This window comes from Apodemus sylvaticus, chromosome 13 (genome assembly GCF_947179515.1).
Source record: "Apodemus sylvaticus chromosome 13, mApoSyl1.1, whole genome shotgun sequence".
NCBI classification, from domain to species: domain Eukaryota; kingdom Metazoa; phylum Chordata; class Mammalia; order Rodentia; family Muridae; genus Apodemus; species Apodemus sylvaticus.
The window spans coordinates 80,236,686-80,257,749 of record NC_067484.1 but is presented as its reverse complement, the minus strand read 5'-3'; the positions used below and the strand labels follow the sequence as shown (position 1 = coordinate 80,257,749).

General features: G+C 49.8%; 1 protein-coding gene across 28 annotated transcripts in view; it reads right to left on the bottom strand.

Moving 5' to 3' along the window:
* Celf4 (CUGBP Elav-like family member 4) overlaps window positions 1-21,064 on the bottom strand; it is a 278,574-nt gene that overhangs the window by 189,153 nt on the left and 68,357 nt on the right. For all 28 annotated transcript variants that reach the window (XM_052155776.1, XM_052155796.1, XM_052155777.1 and 25 more), the window contains exon 2: window positions 12,911-12,993. In XM_052155776.1, the coding sequence (XP_052011736.1) occupies window positions 12,911-12,993 (83 nt within the window). The remainder of the gene's footprint in view (window positions 1-12,910; window positions 12,994-21,064) is intronic.

The following is a 21,064-nucleotide window of genomic DNA, read 5'->3' as shown; positions in this document are numbered from 1 at the left end:
ACCCACAACACTCCCACCCCTCAAAGGCTGCCCCATTGTGCCCGGCCACAGTGATTTGCCGAAGAGACTCAATGAATAGTAGTAACTGCCTCTCAGCACTCCTGAACCATGCGAGCTCTGAATTGCAGCCCGAGTCTCAATTCATTGTCCTCTAATTGCTTGGCTTGTACACCTTTCCTCTTCTGCAGAAGGGAAGCCCCAAGGGGAGGCGGGGGTCCTTGCCCTCTCCCGCTTCCATCTGCCAAGCAGCACCCAGCGCAGGGCCATGCTCCTGGTGGGTGCTCAGGAAACACTTACTGAATTGAATTAAAAACCTTCTCGCAGGCCCTGAGCTGTTCCAGCTGTCGGGCGCCAGCTGTCAGGGCTGCCGGGAGAGGCTGAATGCATATTCATCTCAGATGCTCTGTCTCCCTGTCCTGAAGGGCCTGCTGGTCCCTTCCAACCATTCAGGGGACTGGAAATGCTCCTGATTCTGTAGTCTCCTAGGCTACTCTTACTCATTTGCTGGTGAAAAGTTTGTGAACCAGAGGTGGAGATAGACCTGTGTGTTTCTCACACAGAGATCACTCATTTCCTTAGGACAAAATCCTAACTAACAGCTCTCCTGAGGCACAGATAGGATGATCTCAAACATAGCCGAGCCTGGGCTGGGTTGTAAGGTTGGGAGTTTGTGGCTGTGTCATCAAGGGAAATGGGAGCAGAGGTGGGGCAGAAAAGATCAGTGGAGTAGACAGAATATCAACCGGTCAGTGGGCACCTCCCCTGTGTGTAACAGGTGATCAGGGATTTATATGCACCATTTCACATTCTCCATAGAAGTGACTAGCACCAGGTTACACAGCTCAGAGTGATGGAGCTGGTATCGGAAGCCATATTGTGTGAGTGTGGACCCTGAGCCTGCTCAATTAACAGGGTTTGGGTATCCTCTTATAAAGAGGCACTTAGAAGGACTGGATTGGAGGATTGTATCAGTTCTGATATAGTGGGGCCTGACAATGGACAAGCAGAGAGAAATCTTTGGGACCTTCAATTAAAGTCAGACTTATCTTTTACATTGTCCACTGCGACCTGTCCCACTTCCTGGGTCAGTTGGGCCTCTTGTCCGGGCAGCTGAGTGGCCTTTTTGAACAGCACTGACAGGCTTCAGAGTTCTTGTCCATGGTGCTGATTTCCACAGAGGAGGGCCCTAGTGAGTCCTGTCCATGGTGCTGACCTACACCAGCGGGTGACCAAGTAGGTCTTGTCCTTGGTGCTGACCGACATCAGAGGATGGCCTGGGTTCTTTCAGTCTAAGGTGCTGACTAAGTCTCAGGAGAGGTCTTGAGGAATAGAGACCAGAGACGGTCGGCCTTCCTGGCTCACCTCAATCTGGCTGGGGTAAGGCTAGTCAGTTCATGGTCTGAACTCAAGATTCATGTAGTTTGTGAGTAGGGTTACAATATTGCTCTACCCAGCCTGCTCTTCTGTAACCTCTGCCTATCTCCACCAGTCTGGGGGCAAAGTTTACTGGTCCCTTCCCATAATTCCCACTTCTGTTTCCTTTATAAACATAAGCACTTATGATCATGGCTCTGTGACATGACCCTGGTTATTGAGGCAAATGTAGATGTCTATTGGGCAGGGAACCTTCAGTGAAGCTTTTTGCATATCTGATAAGGGATGGAGGCAGTAGGTTCTTCATTTTTTCTGGTAAAGATATGATATACTGATCCAGAAAAAAAATCACTGTTTAACAACAAGGGATGAAACTTATCCTGATATTGTTATACAGATGAACCAACATCAGAGTCTGTGTTATGGATACCTATGTGGTCATTCCTCTGCATGATGGTACTGTCTCTGGCCTTGTGCAGTTCTGGTTTTTCAGTGGTGTTGGTGCTCTGGCTAGACTTATGCTTAACCATGTGGCCTTGGGAAGGCCTCTTCTCTTTTTCTCTTTTGAGCAACAGCACTGACAGAGCTATTTGTAGAGCACATGGGTCATCCTGAGCTCAGTGAATGGTGGTTCTTACCATGGCTGGAGAGATAAGATTCCCCACCTGCTCCCCTGTTTGAGAGCATTCTTCCATCCTTCATGCAGCAGAGAGAAACAGGCAGAGACCTACCCAGAACCTTTGCTATTCTCACCTCACTGACAGTGGCCTTCCTCACAGATGCCAGCATTTGCATGTCTGGACTACAGGTCTCTCATGGACAAGGATGTCATTTTGCTACCACCCCTTAGACTTGGCACTGTCAAGCTCCTTCATGGTTATTAATTCCTTAGGGATTTTGTTCCAATGTGGAAGGTACAGTTTGAGTGTCATGAGTCAGGCGTGTGAAGTATGTCCCAAGGCTCTTCTAACAAAGCTCTAGCAGTGCTGTTGCAGTGGTCTTGTACTCTGATGATCTCCATGTTTAGTTTGGGAGATTAAAGCAACAGGGAGCTTTGTATGGGTGACGGTGGCCTGGGAATGTTCTATAGATGATACCAGGAGTATAAAGTGAGGTTCTGAAGCTCTGTGGGGATTCTAGCATTCAGTCAGGGGGGGGTGCAGAACATTTCTGAGGGAATTAGAAGTGGGGGGACTTTCTGAGCCTGAAGCCACAGTATGTATAGGATCTTGGACAGCTCACTTGCCTGGAGATGACGGGCATTCACTGGCTGTAAGGGACTGGGGATTCTAAAGAGTGCAGTGTAAGAAACACCCTTCACTCTCTAATCACCTCTTTATTCTCAGTCCTGAGAGGGAGGAAAGTTCAGATTTCCATCCCCCAAAACCTTATACACTTGTTATGCCAACTGCTATGGTTTTGATGTTGAATGTCCCTAAAGATCCTCAAGGTAGCATGGTGTAGAAGTGGAGTCTTTAAGGGTGGGGCCTATGGGAGGTCTTTAGGAATCTGGAAATTATCTCCCCTTTAAGGGACTGCGTTGTCTAACATCTCTCCTTCCTCTTTGTCCTCCTCTGCTGTTGATCTGTGTAGTTCTGTTTCTTCATGACAGGTTGCTTCGCTGTGGGTCCAGAATCAACAGGCCAATTTACAATGGGCAGAACATCCCAAATAGCATATTTTAGTGTAGTGATGGGACGCTAACTAACACTGCACCCTTCCAATTCCTCTTGCCTTACACACCCATCAGAATTCTGCCCTCCCCACCCACAACAAGTCCTGCTCACTATGTCTCACTGCCATTATTTTTCTCTGAAAAAAAAAACCAGGTAAAACAGGTCAAATAGTCCAAGTTGCATATTTGAACCATTTAATATTTTTATTACCCTCTATTTCAAATGTGAATTAGGAATCATAGATGGCACTGCTGCAAAGGACTCTGGAGGTCATCCATACTCACATCATTGTTTTGTCACTAATAATTATACTTGAGTTATTTATAGCGATTCTCAGCATATAAAGGGCTCACACACGTGACTTCATTACAGAAAATAGAAAACACAGACCCAAGTCATCCAGAAGGATGACATCTTCACAGGCTGTTGATATCTCAAGGGAGGAGTGGGGTGTTTGACTTCATTTTGCCTCTTCTCTTCTGGACACAGAATTAGATACAAGATTTTGAGTCAAATTCAAGATTTTGAGTCAAACTCTTGACTTGTGCCCACTTGGCCATCATGAATGAAAGCCATCTTTCTGGCGCCCCCTGGTGGTTGCCTGAGGGCATGCCATAAATGCGTTGGATCCTGATAAGCTTTTTCACCACAGTAGACTTGGAGGCCCTAGAAAGACCTCATCCCATTAAACACTAGTGCTTTTCTTGCTACAACTATTTTCATGAGGACTTTAATAAAGAACAATATTACTTGTGCCATCACCACCTGGGGTTGCTTATCTTTGATGGTTCGAGGCAGCCCACAGTTCCGGAACCCCACTGGCCCCAAACACAGAGAAATCTTGTCCTCTGTTCACCCACACAGATGCTTTCTAAAAGGAACGACCCCCCTCCCCAGTCCTAAAGCACATTCATCCAGAAGTAGCAGCTCATACAGAAATCCTGTGTCTTGGGCTTGCTTTCTGATGAAAGGCTCCGTGGCAACCTCAGGCTCCCTCTCCTGAGGACACACACCTCACATCACACATACCCACAATCACACCCTCACCAGTTGTGGCTCCTGGGGTCAATGCTTCTCCCCTATAGCCTTTCTTCCATGCACCCAATACCACAAAGCCAGGGTTGTTTTCTTTCCAAACCTACCCAACAGGGAACTCGAAGCTAGAAACCTTCTAGGGTGAATGTAGGCATGTGAGGCCTGACCTGGTTGTGTGTCCTTATGAGATGCCTTTGTCAGAAAGGACATTCTGCAGAGAGAGAATCTGCCTTTCAGGGATTCCCCACGCCTTCCTCTGAACCAGGCAAGGCAAGCACTGGTGACTGTGTCTCTGGATGTGAAATGTGATGTTAATAGGGGACTCTGGGACTACCAAGCAGGGCTGGGTGACTCTGGGGGCTACAAATCTTGTGTGGACGGAGTCTGTACAGAGAACACATGTCAGACTTAGGCCTTGAGGGTGAATGGGAATTGCCTAGGAAAGGGCGAATGAAATAGAAAACAGAGGCCCCTGAAGGAATATGACGAATATGCAAGGGCTTTGGGGGTCTGGGGAATCCAGGAGCGGGCTGGCCTTTGGCTGAGTTTTCTGAGTGACAGGAAGCAAAGGTGATGAGAGCTTTGTCTCACAGGGCACAGGGATAACCTTGATTATCCTATGGAGAAGGTACCAGCAGGGCAAGGATCTGGCATATAAGTGGCTACCCCTGGGGATGGTATTCCTCAGGACGGCCTGATTTGTCTTTCTGGAACCACAAGACACTTCCCATTACCGCCGCATTATAAATGTCTTCAGCCAAACATGGTCTTGCTAATTTTGTTCTGTATTGAACATGGGAGAAGATATCTGTACTGTATCACAATAGGCCAGTGCTCCTGCAAGCGGCAACGTGCCTCTCTGGACTCTTCAGAATGAGCAGAGTGCAGAGGTGGGATGGCTGTTGAGAATCCAGCTTTGGCTCTGGGTAGGTGAGCCAGGGAGGAGTCTGTCTGACCCTTGCTTTACTTACTACACTTGCCACCTCTGGGGGCAGTGGTGGAGGGCAGGAGATAAAATCATAGCAGCAAAGGGATACTGGGCTGCACATTAACATGACACACTGGCCTCCTATCCTGGCAGGAAGGAGTCTTCCAAAGGGAGAGGCTATAGACCACCCCCATGGATGAGTCTTGGATATTTGGGTCCTTGATCCATTTCTGTCATGAGAACATTCTCAGCTCGTGTCATACAGATTATTGGTCCCACGTGAGTCAAAGGAGAGCACAGAGCTTTCCCACTCACCCTTTATTCTGCCTCCTTAAGCAGTGTGTGGAATGCTGGCCCTCTTGTTATGAGAAATAAGAAGAATATCAGAATTAGAAGGGATTCCAGAGGTGAACAGCCTAGAAGGTGGCCCTGGGGAGGACGTTAGATGACCAGGAGTCGCATGGATTGTTGTGACATAAACCTAGATTTCCCGGCCACATCCATTCACCCACATGCTTTCTGAGTCCAGGCCCATGGTAAAGGACACACAGGTGTTTTCTGGCTCATAGAGAGTCTTGCTAGCCACAGCAGGTAGCCAGGCCTGGACTTTGCTTTGGACCTCTCAGGGTCCCAAAGTCATTTATGCGATAAATGTATGTGAACTTCCAAAGCCAATGTGTACAGGGCAGCGAAGAAATGGCACATTTAGGAGGGAGGTGTGTGAGCGAAACCCTGAGGTGGGGAGGACTCAAGGACTTTTCTACCTGAGGAGAGAGCGGGGTCTGCGATGGCAGCAGTGGAACATAGGGCTGAACTGTGTGGGCTATAGGCGTGTCTCTCGGTCCAACTGACACTGTCTCTGCATAGAAAGTTCTTTGGCTCTCCTCCTGATGCTCCTGCACTCCCTTCATGTGGGTATTGCCTTCTGGATAATGGGATCAGATTTGTGTCACATAGCAAAGTGATGTTATGTTGTGTTATGCTGCACATAAGCCTGACACCTGGGCTTTCTATTGGGTGGGAGAGGGTCTTCCCAAGGGGGAGGTGCTGGAGAGCTCCCCCAGGGATGAGCTTAGGAGGTCTGGGTTTTTGTTATTTCTCTGTCATGAGCAATTTCTCAGGTCATGTCACTCAGCTCATTTATTTCATGTCAGTCAAAGGAGAGAGCAGAGCTGGAAAGGGTCTTGGACTGAGTCGTCCCTGAAGGCTACAACACAAGGCAGGCATCACCAGCTTTGTGCCCAGATGTAGGAGATGGACTTGGCTGTTCCAGATGTTCACACCATTTAAATGTATGCTCTTTAGTGCAACCTCCAGCTCCTCCCATCACTCGAAATGAATGAGAACCAGGCATGAAGAGGGAATGCTCAGTCTCTGGCTTGCTGTCATTCCAGTCTTCTACACCACCTTTGGCCCTTGTACAGTTTCTCTTCCTTGGCACAGATAACATTTGGGGGAACCAGATCATCATTGGGGACACTATCATGTGCATTTCAGAATATATAGATGACTCCCTGGCTACTCCTCCCAGATGCCAAGAGCATCTTCAAGACAATGCCCCATGTTCTTTGGGTATTGAATTGTACATCTAAGGGCCACCATCTAAAGGACAGATGGAAAATTCCCTTTAAGGACTATAGGAAAGAAAACTGATATGTCACTCATTTCCCCCACAGAAGAACATGTCTCAGGCATCACTGAAGATCTGTTTTTCCTTCTGTTATGGAATACTCAAAGGTAGTATGTTGTACAATATTACAGATTAAACTGTGGTTGTGAAAGAAAGAAGTCTTATCTGTGAGTAAGAATGTGTTGGAGACAGGATCTTTACAGAGAACCCAGGTAAGGTCCTTGGGATGAGACATGATCTAATGTGACTGGTGTCTTCAGAAGTAAAACACATAGGTACAGAAATAGCGGGCCAAGTACTATAAGACAAAGCAACAGACAGAATACCTGTAGCCAACAAGAGCCCCAGATCTAGAAGCTAGGAGAGAGAGAGAGAGAGAGAGAGAGAGAGAGAGAGAGAGAGAGAGAGAGAGAGAGAGAGAGAGAGAGAGAGAGAGTCATAGGAGATGTCCTTAAGCCTTCAGGAGGAACCAAGTTTACAGGCATCTTGGTTTGTGAACCAAGAACCAAGATATGTTTTTGTGTCTAAAGCCTCCAGTTGGTGGTATTTTGTCATCCTGTCCTTAAACTAACACACTCAGCCAGAAGGACAGCAGGAGGAGCATGTGAGTCTGGCTGGGACACTACTGTCTCAAACAGAGACACAGAAGGTGGCAGAGATTGTGAGAGAGGACACAGGTCGTGGCAAGACACAGCTTCACTACACAGAGACATACCCGACACTTCCTGCAAGACAGACAAGTAGAAATATATCACATTTCTAAACCGAAATGCTTTGATTATGCCGATCACCAGGAGTTGTAAAACTACCTCGGAGAATTCACAGCCTCTGAGCATGCTAACTCTTCCCTTCATAAATTCGTCTCTAGTTTCTGTTATCATATCACTCTCTCTGGGGACCCCAGGCTTGTCATCATTTGCCCTTTATAATTTATTCATCTTCTTGCCTGTATCCTTTCTACTTATCATTCATCTTTACAGTTGTACATAAAATTAGATGGATCCTTCAATGGCAGGGCAGTTTGAGAGGGAGAGGGGCCTCATTAGGGGAGCCTCCTGGAAGGCTGGCGGAGGTCCCACTAGAGCCTTGTACAGGAGCCAAGATGGGGTAAGTCAAAGAAGCCATGAGGTAAGGAGAGGAGATAGAAACGACACTGGGAGGACAGGAAAAAATGAGGGGGCTGGAAATGAAAGGCAAAAGGAGGATATCCAGAATGGAGAACAGGAGAAAACAGGTCAGAAGGTGGTGTAATAAATAAATAAAATCAAGAGCAAGGGAAACTTAAGGGAGACACTAGAAGGGACTGTAGTGTGAAGGCTCCACCCAAATCTTATGTTTGGTGAATTTTCCAACTTACTAGCTTTCTTAACAAACTCACAGAAGTTCACCCTAATTTGCCATGGAAATGAGAAGTCCTGTACCACAATGATCTGAGTTGGGGAGCGTGGCTGGCAGGGATATTGCCCGTCTCTTGTGTGTCTGGGGGTGGGTGGGAGGCGACAACATGTGTTAGTTGCCCAGTGAGGTTACAAGAGCCCGTCTTTAACTAGCAGATTGGCATTTCAAATGTTTACCAAGAAGAAACAGCTCGCTTCCAGCACAGCCGCCAGCTCCCCACCACACAGCTTCCTCCTTGTTGCCTTCAGACCTCCTGCTAACTGGACTCCGTCCCCCATTTTTTTTCCAACTCTGGCCAAGAAACTTTCTGCTGTGGAAGGAGTAATTCTGGCCACCTCTCATCACATTCTCGGCATTTCCCTAGTCAGAGCTTCGTCCCCTGGGCCCCATATTCCTAACTTTGGAAACAGATGGGTTCTCCTTGGAAGACAATCCCCTGCAAAGCCCTAAAGGCTGGAGCAGCTGGAACTCTGCAGCAGGGCTGTGTTTTAAGGCAGGCAGTTCTTCCACAGGGCCTGCTGGGTGCTCCGAGTCTGCCCAGCTCTCAGAGATGTTATAGAGCATGAACACCTCTCTTTCAGGGGGCTTTTTGGTCAGGCTTCTGCCATGCTGTGAATGCGCAGCTTTAGGCTGTTTCTTGGTCCTCCAACATAGTCATATGACTCCAAACTCTCTTCCTACCTGCTCATATCCTGAAGGAAACCTGAAATCTACTCATAGCCATGTTTGTCACTGTACTGGCTGGTTCTGTGTGTCAACTTGACACAGACTGGAGTTATCACAGAGGAAGGAACTTCAGTTGGGGAAGTGCTTCCATGAGATCCAACTGTGGGGCATTTTCTCAATTAGTGATCAAGTGGAGAGGGCCTCTTGTGGGTGGTACCATTTCTGGGTTGGTGCTCTTGGGTTCTATAAGAGAGCAGGCTGAGAAAGCCAGGGGAAGCAAGCCAGTAAATAACATCCCCCCATGGCTTCTGCATCAGCTCCTGCTTCCTGACCTGCTTGAGTTCCAGTCCTGACTTCCTTTGGTAATGAACAGCAGCATGGAAGTATAAGCTCAATAAGCCCTTTCCTCCCCAACTTGCTTCTTGGTCATGATGTTTGTGCTGGAATAGAAACCCTGATTAAGACAGTCACTCTGAAGGTTCTAAAGCAATTGGCAGCACTATCAGAAGTAAGGAGCTCAAATGGTAGTGGGAGATCTGGAACTATTTATCAATTTTGTGATCCAGATCATTGTGTCTTCCATTCAGGGTGGTTTTGAAGAGAGTCTGAGGCAAGGGAGGTGACATGCAACATCGTGCCTGTCATCTAATACTTAGCAAGTATTCACTGTGAGTGCTAAGTAGTTTACTATACAGGCAGCTGTATCTTAACCACTATGGTCTCTGATTATTGATTATATTTATGGGTGTGACTTCTGTCCTCAGATTGATGGGCAATTCCAAGAGGAAAAGGGATGCATTGGAAAATGCTTGCTGATGGGTTGAGAAGCCACACTCTATGATTGTATCCGGTAAACATGGATAATACAAGGGACTGGTCTTCAGAAGGTCAACCAGACAGCTAGGAAAGAGTGAAGAGAGATGGGGAGAGAGAGAGAGAGAGAGAGAGAGAGAGAGAGAGAGAGAGAGAAGCAAAAGAGATATCATAAAGTGCACTATGTCTGCTTTCTGGCCGGAGGCCCTATTCCCGGGGACCCTGGTGAGGCTTCATGGTTTAGTAATCCCACTCTTCTGAAATCATGGCACATTGAAGAATAATAATCCATTTGTGACACTGGTCGAGGGGATGACTCCATCACCCCTCAGAGAAGTTTCAATTAGGCTGATTTCCAGGGAAATTGGCCTCTGATTCAGAAGAATACCCAATGGGGACTTGTTCCCTAATATTCTAGTTTTCCCAAGAGAAACTTTATCACCCCTGCTGTCCCGGATGAAGGTGAGTGAGGAGTGCCTCTGGTCCAGCTGCTGTTGCTGTGCTGCTGTTGTGAGCTCTAGTGGTGTGTGCATGTGCCCTTATGTGCCTTTGTGTGCAGCAATGGCTTATTTTTCTTGCTGGAAGGGGTTGCTGGCTTTGTAACTTGCTGGGAAGCAGAATGTGTTGCCTGCACCAGCTTTTCCTCCTATCTCTCCTCAGTAAGAAAGTAGAGGGCTGGTTTTAATGGATTGATTTTAATGGATTTTGAAGTCTGGAAAAGTGCCTAAACTGCTGAGGTTACCAGTTCTCCAGGTTCTTTTTTCAATTTCATTCTCCTCGGTCAGATATGGAGGGTGCTCACTGGGACACCTAACACGGCCACCCCAGACAAGAAGAGGCTTCTCCTGTGCCTCACTTCCAGACACACAGACATGTGTAAGCACAGCCTCCACAGTCAGGAACACATGATTTGGTTGAAGAACATTTTGCTTGGACCTCTCCCTCCATTTTCTGGTGGTAGACTTCCTCTGATCTCCAAGGAGAAAATCAGCTCACGATAATAATAATGGTAGTTCTGCTCCCCCTGCCCCCTACCCCCCACCTCCCCCCATCCCCGATCAAAATGACTCCACTTTAGAGCATAATTTTACCTGGTCATTTTCCCCCATTTGTCTGCATTCGAGTTGTGTGGGGACAATGTGTTCTCAGAACCTGTAGCTGCTACTCTATTTCCCCACCCCCACCCCCAGCATCTCCCTGTGTGAGCTCCTCCTGCCTAGAGCATTGTACGCCGAGGTTGGTGAGCTTGCTTCTTCTCTGGGTCTTTTGCAGAAAGGATGGTGCTCCAGGCAGGTAGCAAAGGAAACCCCAGGCTGTGTCTGACTCCCGCCAGAGGCCTCTAAACTCACCCCATCTCTGCCAACATATATGCACGGTTCCTTTTGCCTTTTTCTCCCGGACCTGCCCAACTTGTCTTTGTGATTTCAGAAAAATGCCACTGGATCTCCCAGTATGAAGGATTAGCGCAGATTATGGGGAATGGTGTTAATTATCGGTGGAAGGGGGGCTGGTGCCTCGCTCCAACGTGCTCCTGATTTCCCCTGGGCCTTTCTGCCTGGTAATAAGCCTTCTTTAATCTGGCAGGCCCCTTGGTGAAATCAGCACCACGGACAGTGATATTGATTGCTTCTGAGAAACCATCACAGCTGCTCAACCAAATTACCTTTGATATGTGACCTTTAATGTAATTACTGCAACATCAAAGTATTTCTATAAATTATTAAAGAACTAATACACTTCATCATTTAGCTATTCTATTATATGTAAAATAAACAACCGCGAGTTAAGGTTAGATCTGGAACAATCCACAGTCGTTTTTTTTTTTCCTTTTTCAAAAATCCTAACCCTCCTCCCACCATCTCTCTTTCTGTTTCCCCATCTGATTCCGGCTTTTAGTCATTATGAAACTCCCCAGCAATAGCTCTCAAGCTGATGGAGGGCCTCCAGTAACAATGTGGTATTTTCTATTCCATTTGGGTGGCTCTCAAATATCTATCACCCCCCCCCCAAACAAAGTGCCATAAACACTTTATTAATCAGCACAAACCTTACTGAGAAACCTTTGACTATCTTACAATATGGCTTTATGCGTCACGCATAACGTAGAGCACATTTTTGCCACCCCACAGAGAGCATCCAGAAAGTATTACTATAATATATGTGCATGTAGTCGCGCCACTAAAAAACCAACTGGGAACGGTCACCCTGCCAAAGCCCCGTTCCACACAAAATCTGTGCGCGCTCGCATTTCCATATATTTGCATCCGCGGCTATGTTATTAAGATGACTCAGCCCCGTGCTTTGCAATCACAAATACCAAAATACAATACAAAGGCTGTCATAATGGAAGGATGGGCCTGTGTAATCCCGCATTCTCGACCCAAAGCCTTAACTAAAGACCTCTGAAGCAAGATGGAATCGGATAGAAGTGGTTGCTGCTTCACCCTGGGGTGTACCATTTGCTCTTGTCTACCTGGGTAACCTTTCCTGCTGTGGGGCAGAAATGGAAACCTATGTTTACATATGGTTTGCTTGGTAAGAATGTAAACACGCATGTCCTAAGCATAGGCGTGCACACATCGTGAGCACACGTGCTTCCCAGCAGCGCCCACTGTATACTCCTGCATATTTACAAATTCTTTAAGCTATGCCTAGAAGCACACATCTTTCCATTTATCTTTAGATGCTCAGCAGCTGTATATTTCCTAACCCTCCAACCCAATCTCTCTGAACCCACAGGAGAGACCGCGCAGACCCTTGACCCGAGGGACACTTCTTATTTTATGGTGATGAACTAGCCTCGATAATAGCCACGGCTGATATCACACCCAGTTAGGGGGACCATAAATAATTCTCTTCTCCCCCGCGCAGAAGCTATAAACCAGGACCAAGGCGCGATAGTTTATCAAAGCCGAGGGCTGGCTCCTTAAATAAACCGCGGTGATCTCACTGGCGGCGGCGGGGAGGCGCCCCTCCTATCGCTGCCCGGGGCTGAGGAGCCGCGGTTGCCGGACCCCAGCGGGGCCCCGCTGAATGCTCTCGGGAACGAGGCGAGCATCGGAGGCATCGCCCGACAGTGCGCGGCTCCAGGCCCAGGACAAGCAGCGCCCCGCCCCGGGCCGTGTGCGCTTTAGCTGCGCCTGGGCTCCGGGCCACCGCCAAGATCCTCCCCCGTCGGGTCTGGACGGCCAGGAGCCATAGCGACGGGCGCGTCCGAGCTCAGTCCCCACGGCCCCTGCACCCTCCCCTGGGCGCAAGCTCGGGGGCTCAGCGGGAGGCAGCCCGGGCCGCGGGGTCCCTGCTGTCCCCGCCCCGCGCGGCGCTGCCCGACCTCCCGAAGTCGCCCCCTGTCGGCGCGCGGTCAGCTGCGCCGCGGCCGGCGCCACTTACCCCGGGCAGGGTCTTCTGCTCGTGCAGCGCGCTCTGGGCCTTCAGCGCTGACTCACGCTCGCAGTAGGTGAGGAAAGCGCAGCCTGGGAGGGAAGCAAGCGGCGACAAGGGTCAGTGGGGGCGCCCCCAGCCAGGCCCGGCCCGCCGCCGCGCCCTGCCGCCCGCCCCACTCTCCCGCCCGCCCTCCCGCTCGTCACTGCTCTCCCCACCTCGCTCTTTCCTGGGCTCTCTCCTCGGAGCTTCCCTGCCCCTCGGTCTCCCGTCTGTCTGCTTCGCCTTCCTCCGTGGCTTTTTCTATTTTGCTCCCTCCGCGGAGGCCTCCCCACTCCCCACGCCCCCCTTCTCTGCCCGTGGGTCTCTTCCTGTCCTTGCGCCCTAGTGCTTCAGGCGTCTCGTCTCTGCCGTCTCCCCACTCCTCGGCAGTGTTGTTTTTAATCAGTTTCAACGCTAGCCCCTACACCTTTCAGAAGGGGCAGTTTTCCCGTTTAGCTCCCCTGGCTGTTCCTGCCTGGGCCTCCTTCCTTGATCTGCTCCCCCCCCCCCCCCCAGGAGTACAAGTGTCAGGGACCTTCCAGATAAAGGCCAGAGCAAGTCAGTTGTCTTAATCAAATGACCAGGGTTGTCATATGTCCTTTGTGTTCTCTGCTCCGATTCCGGCTGTCAACGCTGTGTTGAGGGTCTTCACACACCTCCTAGCCTGAAGGGTTCTTGGGCTAACCCACTGAGGCCTACCGTGTTCTGCCTCTACCTCCTCGAGGACAGCTCTGCTTTACACCACCTCGCCTGCGTCTTCCTCGATGAAAAGAACTGAGCATGCTCTCCAAAGTCCTGTCCATTTCTCCCCCTGAGTCATTGCAACAGCCCCACTCCACTGCTTCGTGTCCCGTGCGGGTGCAGCCTGCTCACCGGAGGGCTCAGTGCCCCTCGGTAGGAACCATGACACGGAACGGAATGTTTGGTGACTAGCTACAGGGACCTCTTCCTCTGTCTGCAGCCGTGCGTGCAGCTTGTCTCATCCGCAAAACTAGTTGGAAGCCACGAGTCTTTGGCTACAGCAGGCTTGTCCGCAATGCCGTTCATGACCCTACCCTAGAGAAAGGACCCTGTTTTCCTCCTTGCTCCTACTACTCCCCACCCCATTTGTGTGTGTGTGTGTGTGTGTGACCAGTCTACTGTGGCCACACTTACTGCCCCTATCCCAGTTCTTTTCATGAGTTTCCTTGAAGCAGTTTGACTACTCCAGTCCCTGCATGGGCTGCATCCTTTCCTGACTGTTTACCACGTGCCTTCTGGTTCTGCCAAGGCCCCTGACTTCGTGAATGCCTACTCTGTGCTAGACCCAGGCTCTCTTCTCCCAAGGCTCTCCAGCAGGCAGTGGCTGTCTGGTAGCCACGACGGTTCTAGTCATTAGGCTTCTTGTGGTCACTTGATGCACAGAGTCCCCACAATGTCCTCTCCTGTGCCTTACTATCAAGCTTGTAGCTACTAACCTCTGCTCCTCCCCTTCTGATGTAGAAATAGATCCTGTTCCCTTGTCTTTGCTGGCTGGCTGGCGAGATGGCAGGAAGGGAGGAACGTGTGTGAAGAGGAAACAGAGATAAAAAAAGGAAATAGATCTTGGGAGACAGAAGCTCCCGTTCCAGGGCTGGCTCTACCTCCTGCCAAGGAGTCTCCATGCCTTGCTCCCTCTCCTGGACCAGGCCCACACTGCCCCTCCTCCCTCCTCTCCCTCCTCTTCCCTCCTGGTCACTGGCAGACGGTTATTGATGGAGACACAGGCGACTGAAATGAATAGCGGTCAGAGGCCCTGTGACGTCGTCCCTCGTGCTGCCGCCTGCCTCTCCCAGGGGCGCCTTTCCTCCTGTTCCCTTGTCCCCTTGTTGGCCTTGTCTTCTGCCTGCTACAGAGAGGCAGCTAGTACCTCAGCTGCATGCGGGCAAGCCAGCTAGGGACAAGGTCAGGGGTAGGTTTGGAGAGAAAGAGGAAGTAAGAGAAGGAGAAGCAGGAAGTGACCATATTGTTTCCACAGACCAGAATAATAAAGTATGGATTCTGGAGGAGGGGAATCTGTTGCTTTTGTCCAACTTTCAGGATTCTCTTCCCTTGTTTTTGAGAGACCCCAGAGCTCTGCCGTGTAACTGGGTCTTTTAGGAACCCCCTCTCAGGCCCAAGTGACCTTCCCCTGCATTTCCACCTCTGGATTCACTGGTTTCTTTACCGTTTCTCATCTTCCTGGGACATGTTCTATCTTAGATCCCTTTTCTGCAGTGGTGACTTCCTCACTGCACCCCTTCTCCCAGCCTGGCCTGCTTCCTCCTGCGCTTCCTTCAGCCATCATTAGATGTGATCTCCTCCATCACTTCTCTCAGCCCATCTCCTCACTGCCATCCCAACCTCCAGCACACGCATCTCCCCGCCCCTTTGCCCCTTTGCCCCTTTGCCATCCCTCATCACCACCCAGTACTCCCTGACGTTAATATCTATTTGCCCATGGATTGGCAATCTCCTAATGCTCAGATGAGGGCAGGAACTCCATCTGGTTCTTGTTCTGCTTGTTTCTCTGACTCAGTCCAGGGCAGAGGTGCCTTACTTATTGAGAGCACCGGATGCCCAGACACCTTGGCCAACTTGTTGGAAGGGCCACAGGCGGCGATGGAGGGGTTGCAGAGATTGTGTTCAGAAGCTGCCAAGAGCTATGCTAGGCCCTGTGGATGATGTAATATGTTGGGCTTCCTTCGTGGTGGCAGAGTCTGAGGTTGCTTGTGAGAGGCAGTGGGTGGGTCGCGCGCTGCGGGTTACCTTTTTCCTTCCTGTAGGCTCCCAGATCAGGCCTGATAGTACACTCATATCCGCCTTCTGGAATTCCTTGAAAAAGCTAATACACAGTTTGTTCAGAAGAGCCCTGCACCAGCCACAGGACACTCAGGGCTTCCCTTTTCTGAGTCACGGGTTCTTTATCTTTCTTATATCTAACCTGGGACAGTAATCCCTCTTAGAAGCGTGTAAGGAGACCTGTTAACCACCTGTGGTTGTTAACCAAAGCTGAATCGGGGCCTTGGGGTACCTGCTGTGGATACTTGTTCCCTCGTGTGATGTAGGAAGTGGGGGAAGGGCAGAGCATGGTCCTTCATCCCCCCGTCACTCTACCTCCTCCTTGTGAGGCAGGTCCAGCTGTACACAGACGCTGCTGGCCCTTCTCTAGCAGTTGGATTTGGACTTCACTTTGCAGCAGGAGAGATTAGTCTGCTCGCTCAAGGCTCTTTGAGGAAGGCAGATGTGGATATGCGGACTGCCAAATGCGGACTGAATGAAGGACCAGCTTGTGCCCTGGCTGCGATGAGATACAAGCAGAGCCCTAGGGAACGCCAGCTTTGGTAGAGAGGAGGCTACGGTAGGACAGCTTGCCCTCACAGGGTACTCTACATAACCACGGGTTTGGGGTGCTGGCCAAGGTGGGATCCTAGGGGCCAAGCCTTATCAGACCCTGGCACAGATCACCCATCTAGGAACAGAGCAGAGGTGCTCACAGATCCCACCTGAACGCTAGCTATTACAGCCCAGTGTTCATTGCTGCGCCTCTGGGCTGGGAGCTGAGTATAAAGCTGAGATAGCTTGGAGGATGTGCTTTCCAGCCTCAGCCTGGCAGCTACTGAGTCAGCCAGATTCACTGTCGTAGGCTGCATAGTGGATCCTTCAGAGCTATCCCTGCAGAGGCCGTATGCGAATTCACGGCGTGGGTGGCAGGCAGATCCTGTTGTGGAGTAGTTATAGCTGCACACTGTGTGTGGGTCTAGTCACAGGGCTTCCATTGGGGGCCTTAAAGGTTCTGAGCAGGATGTGTCCTTCCCATGATGGGACCCATGACATAAAGGTTCCTCCTGCCTTCCAGGTGCTGCCATCCTCTCCAAGTTCCCATCCTACAAGTGTATGGTCTGGTACTTGTGCTGTTAGTCCATTGTGACTGTTAGGAGTAGGGGAAAAAAAAACCCAAACCAAACCAAACCTGAAAACCTAAAAAATGTCCCCAAGGCAAGAGTATTTCTATTTTCAAACTGAATGCTCTACGGTAGCTAAAAAAGCAAAATGATCCTGAATGTACCAACACAGAAAGCAGTGTCATCAGAGAGGAGAAACAACTTGTATGATAATGGATGCCGTGGATACGCCACGGAGGCATATCCCACTCCTTCCGTATGTATTCTTGTCTGTATTTACAGGCAAAGTTACAAGGAGCTGAGCGCAGGAGCATGAGGTGTGATGGGGATGCAGCCCTGTGGTGAGTCTACACGTCTTGTTTGGTTTGACACATTTAGACTCAGACTGTATTCACAGATCACTTGCATAATTAACTTTCAAGAAAAAAAAAGCCAATCTGTGTGAAAAGAGGAGGATGGAGTGAAAATGGAGAGATGAGAGTAGGTAACACGGAATGCAGGACCCATAGCCTGTGCTGAGGAGACAGATTGCCAGGCATTCATTGGTTGTACTGCAAATACAGCCTAAGGACAATCCTCTGGTGGTGGGGCAGATAACCCTGCAACCTCAACCTCTCCTCTGTGCTGGAACTGGACAGTGCGGGTCTGAGCTTTGGGGCAGGTTCTCTGCCTGGCAAGCTGTAAGTGTAAGTTTGGTTCACTGACCTGAGTGAGAGGGGTTGGTGTTTGGGGAACGGAAGCCAGTTGCTCTGAGAGCATTGCCAGACTCCCTGGTCTCTTAAGATCTTCTCAGGTGTGTGGCCCGAAGTAAGAAACTACTCAAGTGGCCTGGGGACTCTCTGAGTGAGCCATGACGTCACCCCAAGCCCTCATCTTTCCCCGCCCACCAGCTCATTGCTGCCCTGCTACCCTTCAAGGCTCCCCACACTCTCTCTTCTCTCTTTAAAGAACTGGACTGAGCAGAATAGAGCCCCAGTCTGTCAGAGAGAAAAGGAACTTTGGAGACCATCTGGCTGGGAGTGGGGACAGAGAAATAACATAATTGGAGAGAAATTGAATACAGTACCCTGTCAGCAACTGAGACTGGGCTAGGCTCTTCCTCTTCCTCACCGCTGGTGGTGGCCCTCCTCTGCTGGCACACCCTGACCTGCCTCTGCCCTGGCACTTGTGCTGAATGCGCTATCCCAAGCTTGCTTGTCTTTATGTAGCCACCTAACCTTTTCGGCCTGCCCATTCGTATTTACTCACTGTTCTATTTGCCAATTTCATGTCTTGTGTCTTTGAACAGACTGCCATCCTGTGAGGGTGGAGACACCATCTTTATATCTCTCGGATTAGGTGGAAGGCTGAGAGACCAAATGCATACAAAGAAAGAGGGGCAGGAGCCCCATGACTGAGGCCAGAAGAGAGACTGGGAACCTTGGGACATAAACACAGGAAGAAAGGAAGGAAGGGCAGGAAGAATTACAAATGACATGGCCCAGGTACAAGAATCCAGCTGGGGAGAGACAGGCAGAATGGTGGCATAGAGGCATGGCAGGAGAAGTTGTGGGTAAGGGTGTCTACCTTTCTCTAGCAGAGCAGCCTACTACCCACCATGAGATAAGGGGCATTGGTGTTGCCTAGAAAAGTGGGTGGAGCCTTCTCCCACGTGGGGGAAAAAAACACAGTGCAGCAGAATTAATTGTACCGAGATGATGGCAGTAATTTACAAAGCCCCCGTGAGCCCGGGATAAAAGGCCCTTGTCATTGTGAAGTGAAGGAAGAACAATTTCCTGCCCAACTCGAACAGGGCTGAAGCCTGGGGTGTAATCATCACGGAAGGAAAGGCTCCCGATGTGATGGGCTCTCCTTCCTCCCCCCGCAACCAGGCCTCGGCTTCCTACTAATTGAATTACAGAATTAGTTAGAGGAAGGTGGCCTTAGAATAGGAAGATCTAGACTTTAATAAAACATCAGGTCTTTCAGGCTGGTTTGGAGAAGTAGGAGAGAGTGGGGAGGAGGGGTGATCAGAAGAACACAGGGTCTCAGGGGACTGACCAGTCACACCCAAGGGATGAAGTGAAAAGGGAAGGGGGCACAGAGGAAGCAGGAGGAGGATTTGGGGCTGCACAGCCATCACCTGGTTTTATAAGCACATTAACGAAAGGTCTTCTCATGCAAAGCAGGGCATGTTGAAGCACACTGGCCCCGTGTGTGTGCTGTTAGAGGGTCTGGCTCAAGTCTGAGTCTATTAGGCCTGCTGGGAAGCCTGAAACTCCTCAGGCCACTACCAACCCAGCCCCAGAATGCTTCTGAATTTCCCTTTGGGATTTCACAGAGCTCTACATCTGTGCTGAGAAGTGATGTCCATATCATAGGTGGATAAAGGGAAGAAGAAAAAGTCAGGAAGTTTCCCCAGCGAGGTTACTGGTCTTCTAGGGCCAGAGTTTTCTACTCTCTCCCCATGTTCTGGGTCTTACATGCTCCCCCCGCCTACCTGCGGGTCTATCCTAAACCTGTACCTCCTTCAAGAGCCATCTCTTGGGTGTTGGTCCAACCCACCTGCCTTTCACATGCTGCAGACCTCTGTGTGGCCTTACCCTTGAACACTGTTCGTGCTCCGCACTAAGAGGGAGCCACTCTGCACTAAGGATGGGCTGAGAAGTCAGGGTAGTGAGCAGGAAAATCTGAGCACCTGGTTCCACTCCACTTTCTTTCCACACTGTGCCATCTTCTCAAGACCCCTTCTGATAGTTCCTATGACATAACCCTTTCCAGTGGGACCATCAGATCCTCTCCTTTTCTGCTTCCATGTTCCATCCCAATAGTCCCCATAATTCTGCCTTCTTCAGGTTAAAAAAAAAAAACAAAAACCAACAACAAAAAACCCAAAACAAACAACAACAAAAATCAGTCATTCCCTGGCCACAGATAGCATCTGACTTCCTCTGGCTTCTCCACTGCCGCAGTAGAGTTGGAACATCAATCTTGCCTCTGCTCCCTGCCTCATGACTCCGTCCTCCTGAGCCTCATGCCTTCTCACAGGTCAACCAGCATCTTCCCTCCAAAACCCTACTCCTGACTCCACCAGCCTCACATCTATTAGAGTCCCCGGATATTACCCATGTCATTTGTCACTTAGACCGTGAATCTTTGTCTACCTCATATTTATGTGTCTGCCCACAATGGAGGTACTCTATTATAGGAGCTGCTTACAGGGGAGGGAATTTCTCTACTCAGAACCAGACAGCTTACAAGGCAGAAGACATCTCTAAACTCCAGTCTTTTGGGGGTTGGCCAGAGAGCCGTAAGGTAACAATGACTTGCTGAAAGAGAGAAGGAGTTAGACAAGATGGGGCATGATGTATGAGAGAGGAAGCTAGTGGCGGAGCCCTCCATTTTCCTCTGAGGAGGCAGACTTGGTGTGAGGACCAGGCAATAAGCTGCTGCTTCAGCCAGACTCAGCTCTGCCCGCCTGGAGTCTCCTTTCTAAATCAGAAGTTCCAGAGAGTAAGGTCCGTGCACGATCATAGCCAAGTTTCTGCAAAATTGAACTCTACTGCACACTGTAAGAGGAGAGCAGGCTTCTCTGGAACTCCAAGCTTGTGTGCTCCTTGGCTTAGTCCTTCCTACCATGGTTGTCCTCAAGACAAAAATGGCCAAGTGCTGGGTGGCCCAGATTCCCTGACCTAAACTGAGACTCTCAGGGGAACAGGACCCCCTCCTCCTTCTCTTCTTGCTGAGATACCACAGTGGCTCTGCATGAGGAACCACAGACCTCAGAGGGTTAAAGGATCAGCCTGTGGGTCCTTTGCCAAGTGACTCTCCTTGCCAGTCGCACTTGTTTACACCCTAAACACCAGAGACTTACATGTCTTGTGTTCTACAGCACTGGGAAAAGGAACAAAAGTGGACATGACATATTGATGGTCTCATCTCCTCAGTTCTTGGCCAGGGTTGATGACCCAGGAGACAAAGGGAATGGGGGTGTAGTAGCCTAGCCTTTCTTCCTGCAGCCTGTTGAAAAACTTGTCTGCTCATCTGATTACACCATTGTCTTTTCTTCCACAACCTCAGGGCTGTTTCTATGTCCTTGCTGTAGTCTGATGCTCCTCGGAGTCCTCAGGAAAGGACAAGGCTGTTCCCACTGATGAACTGGTTATTATATGCCAAATGCTGTCATATCCAGTATCTGATCAGTCATGTACCAGATGTGAGGTGCCATCAGCCTCTCACA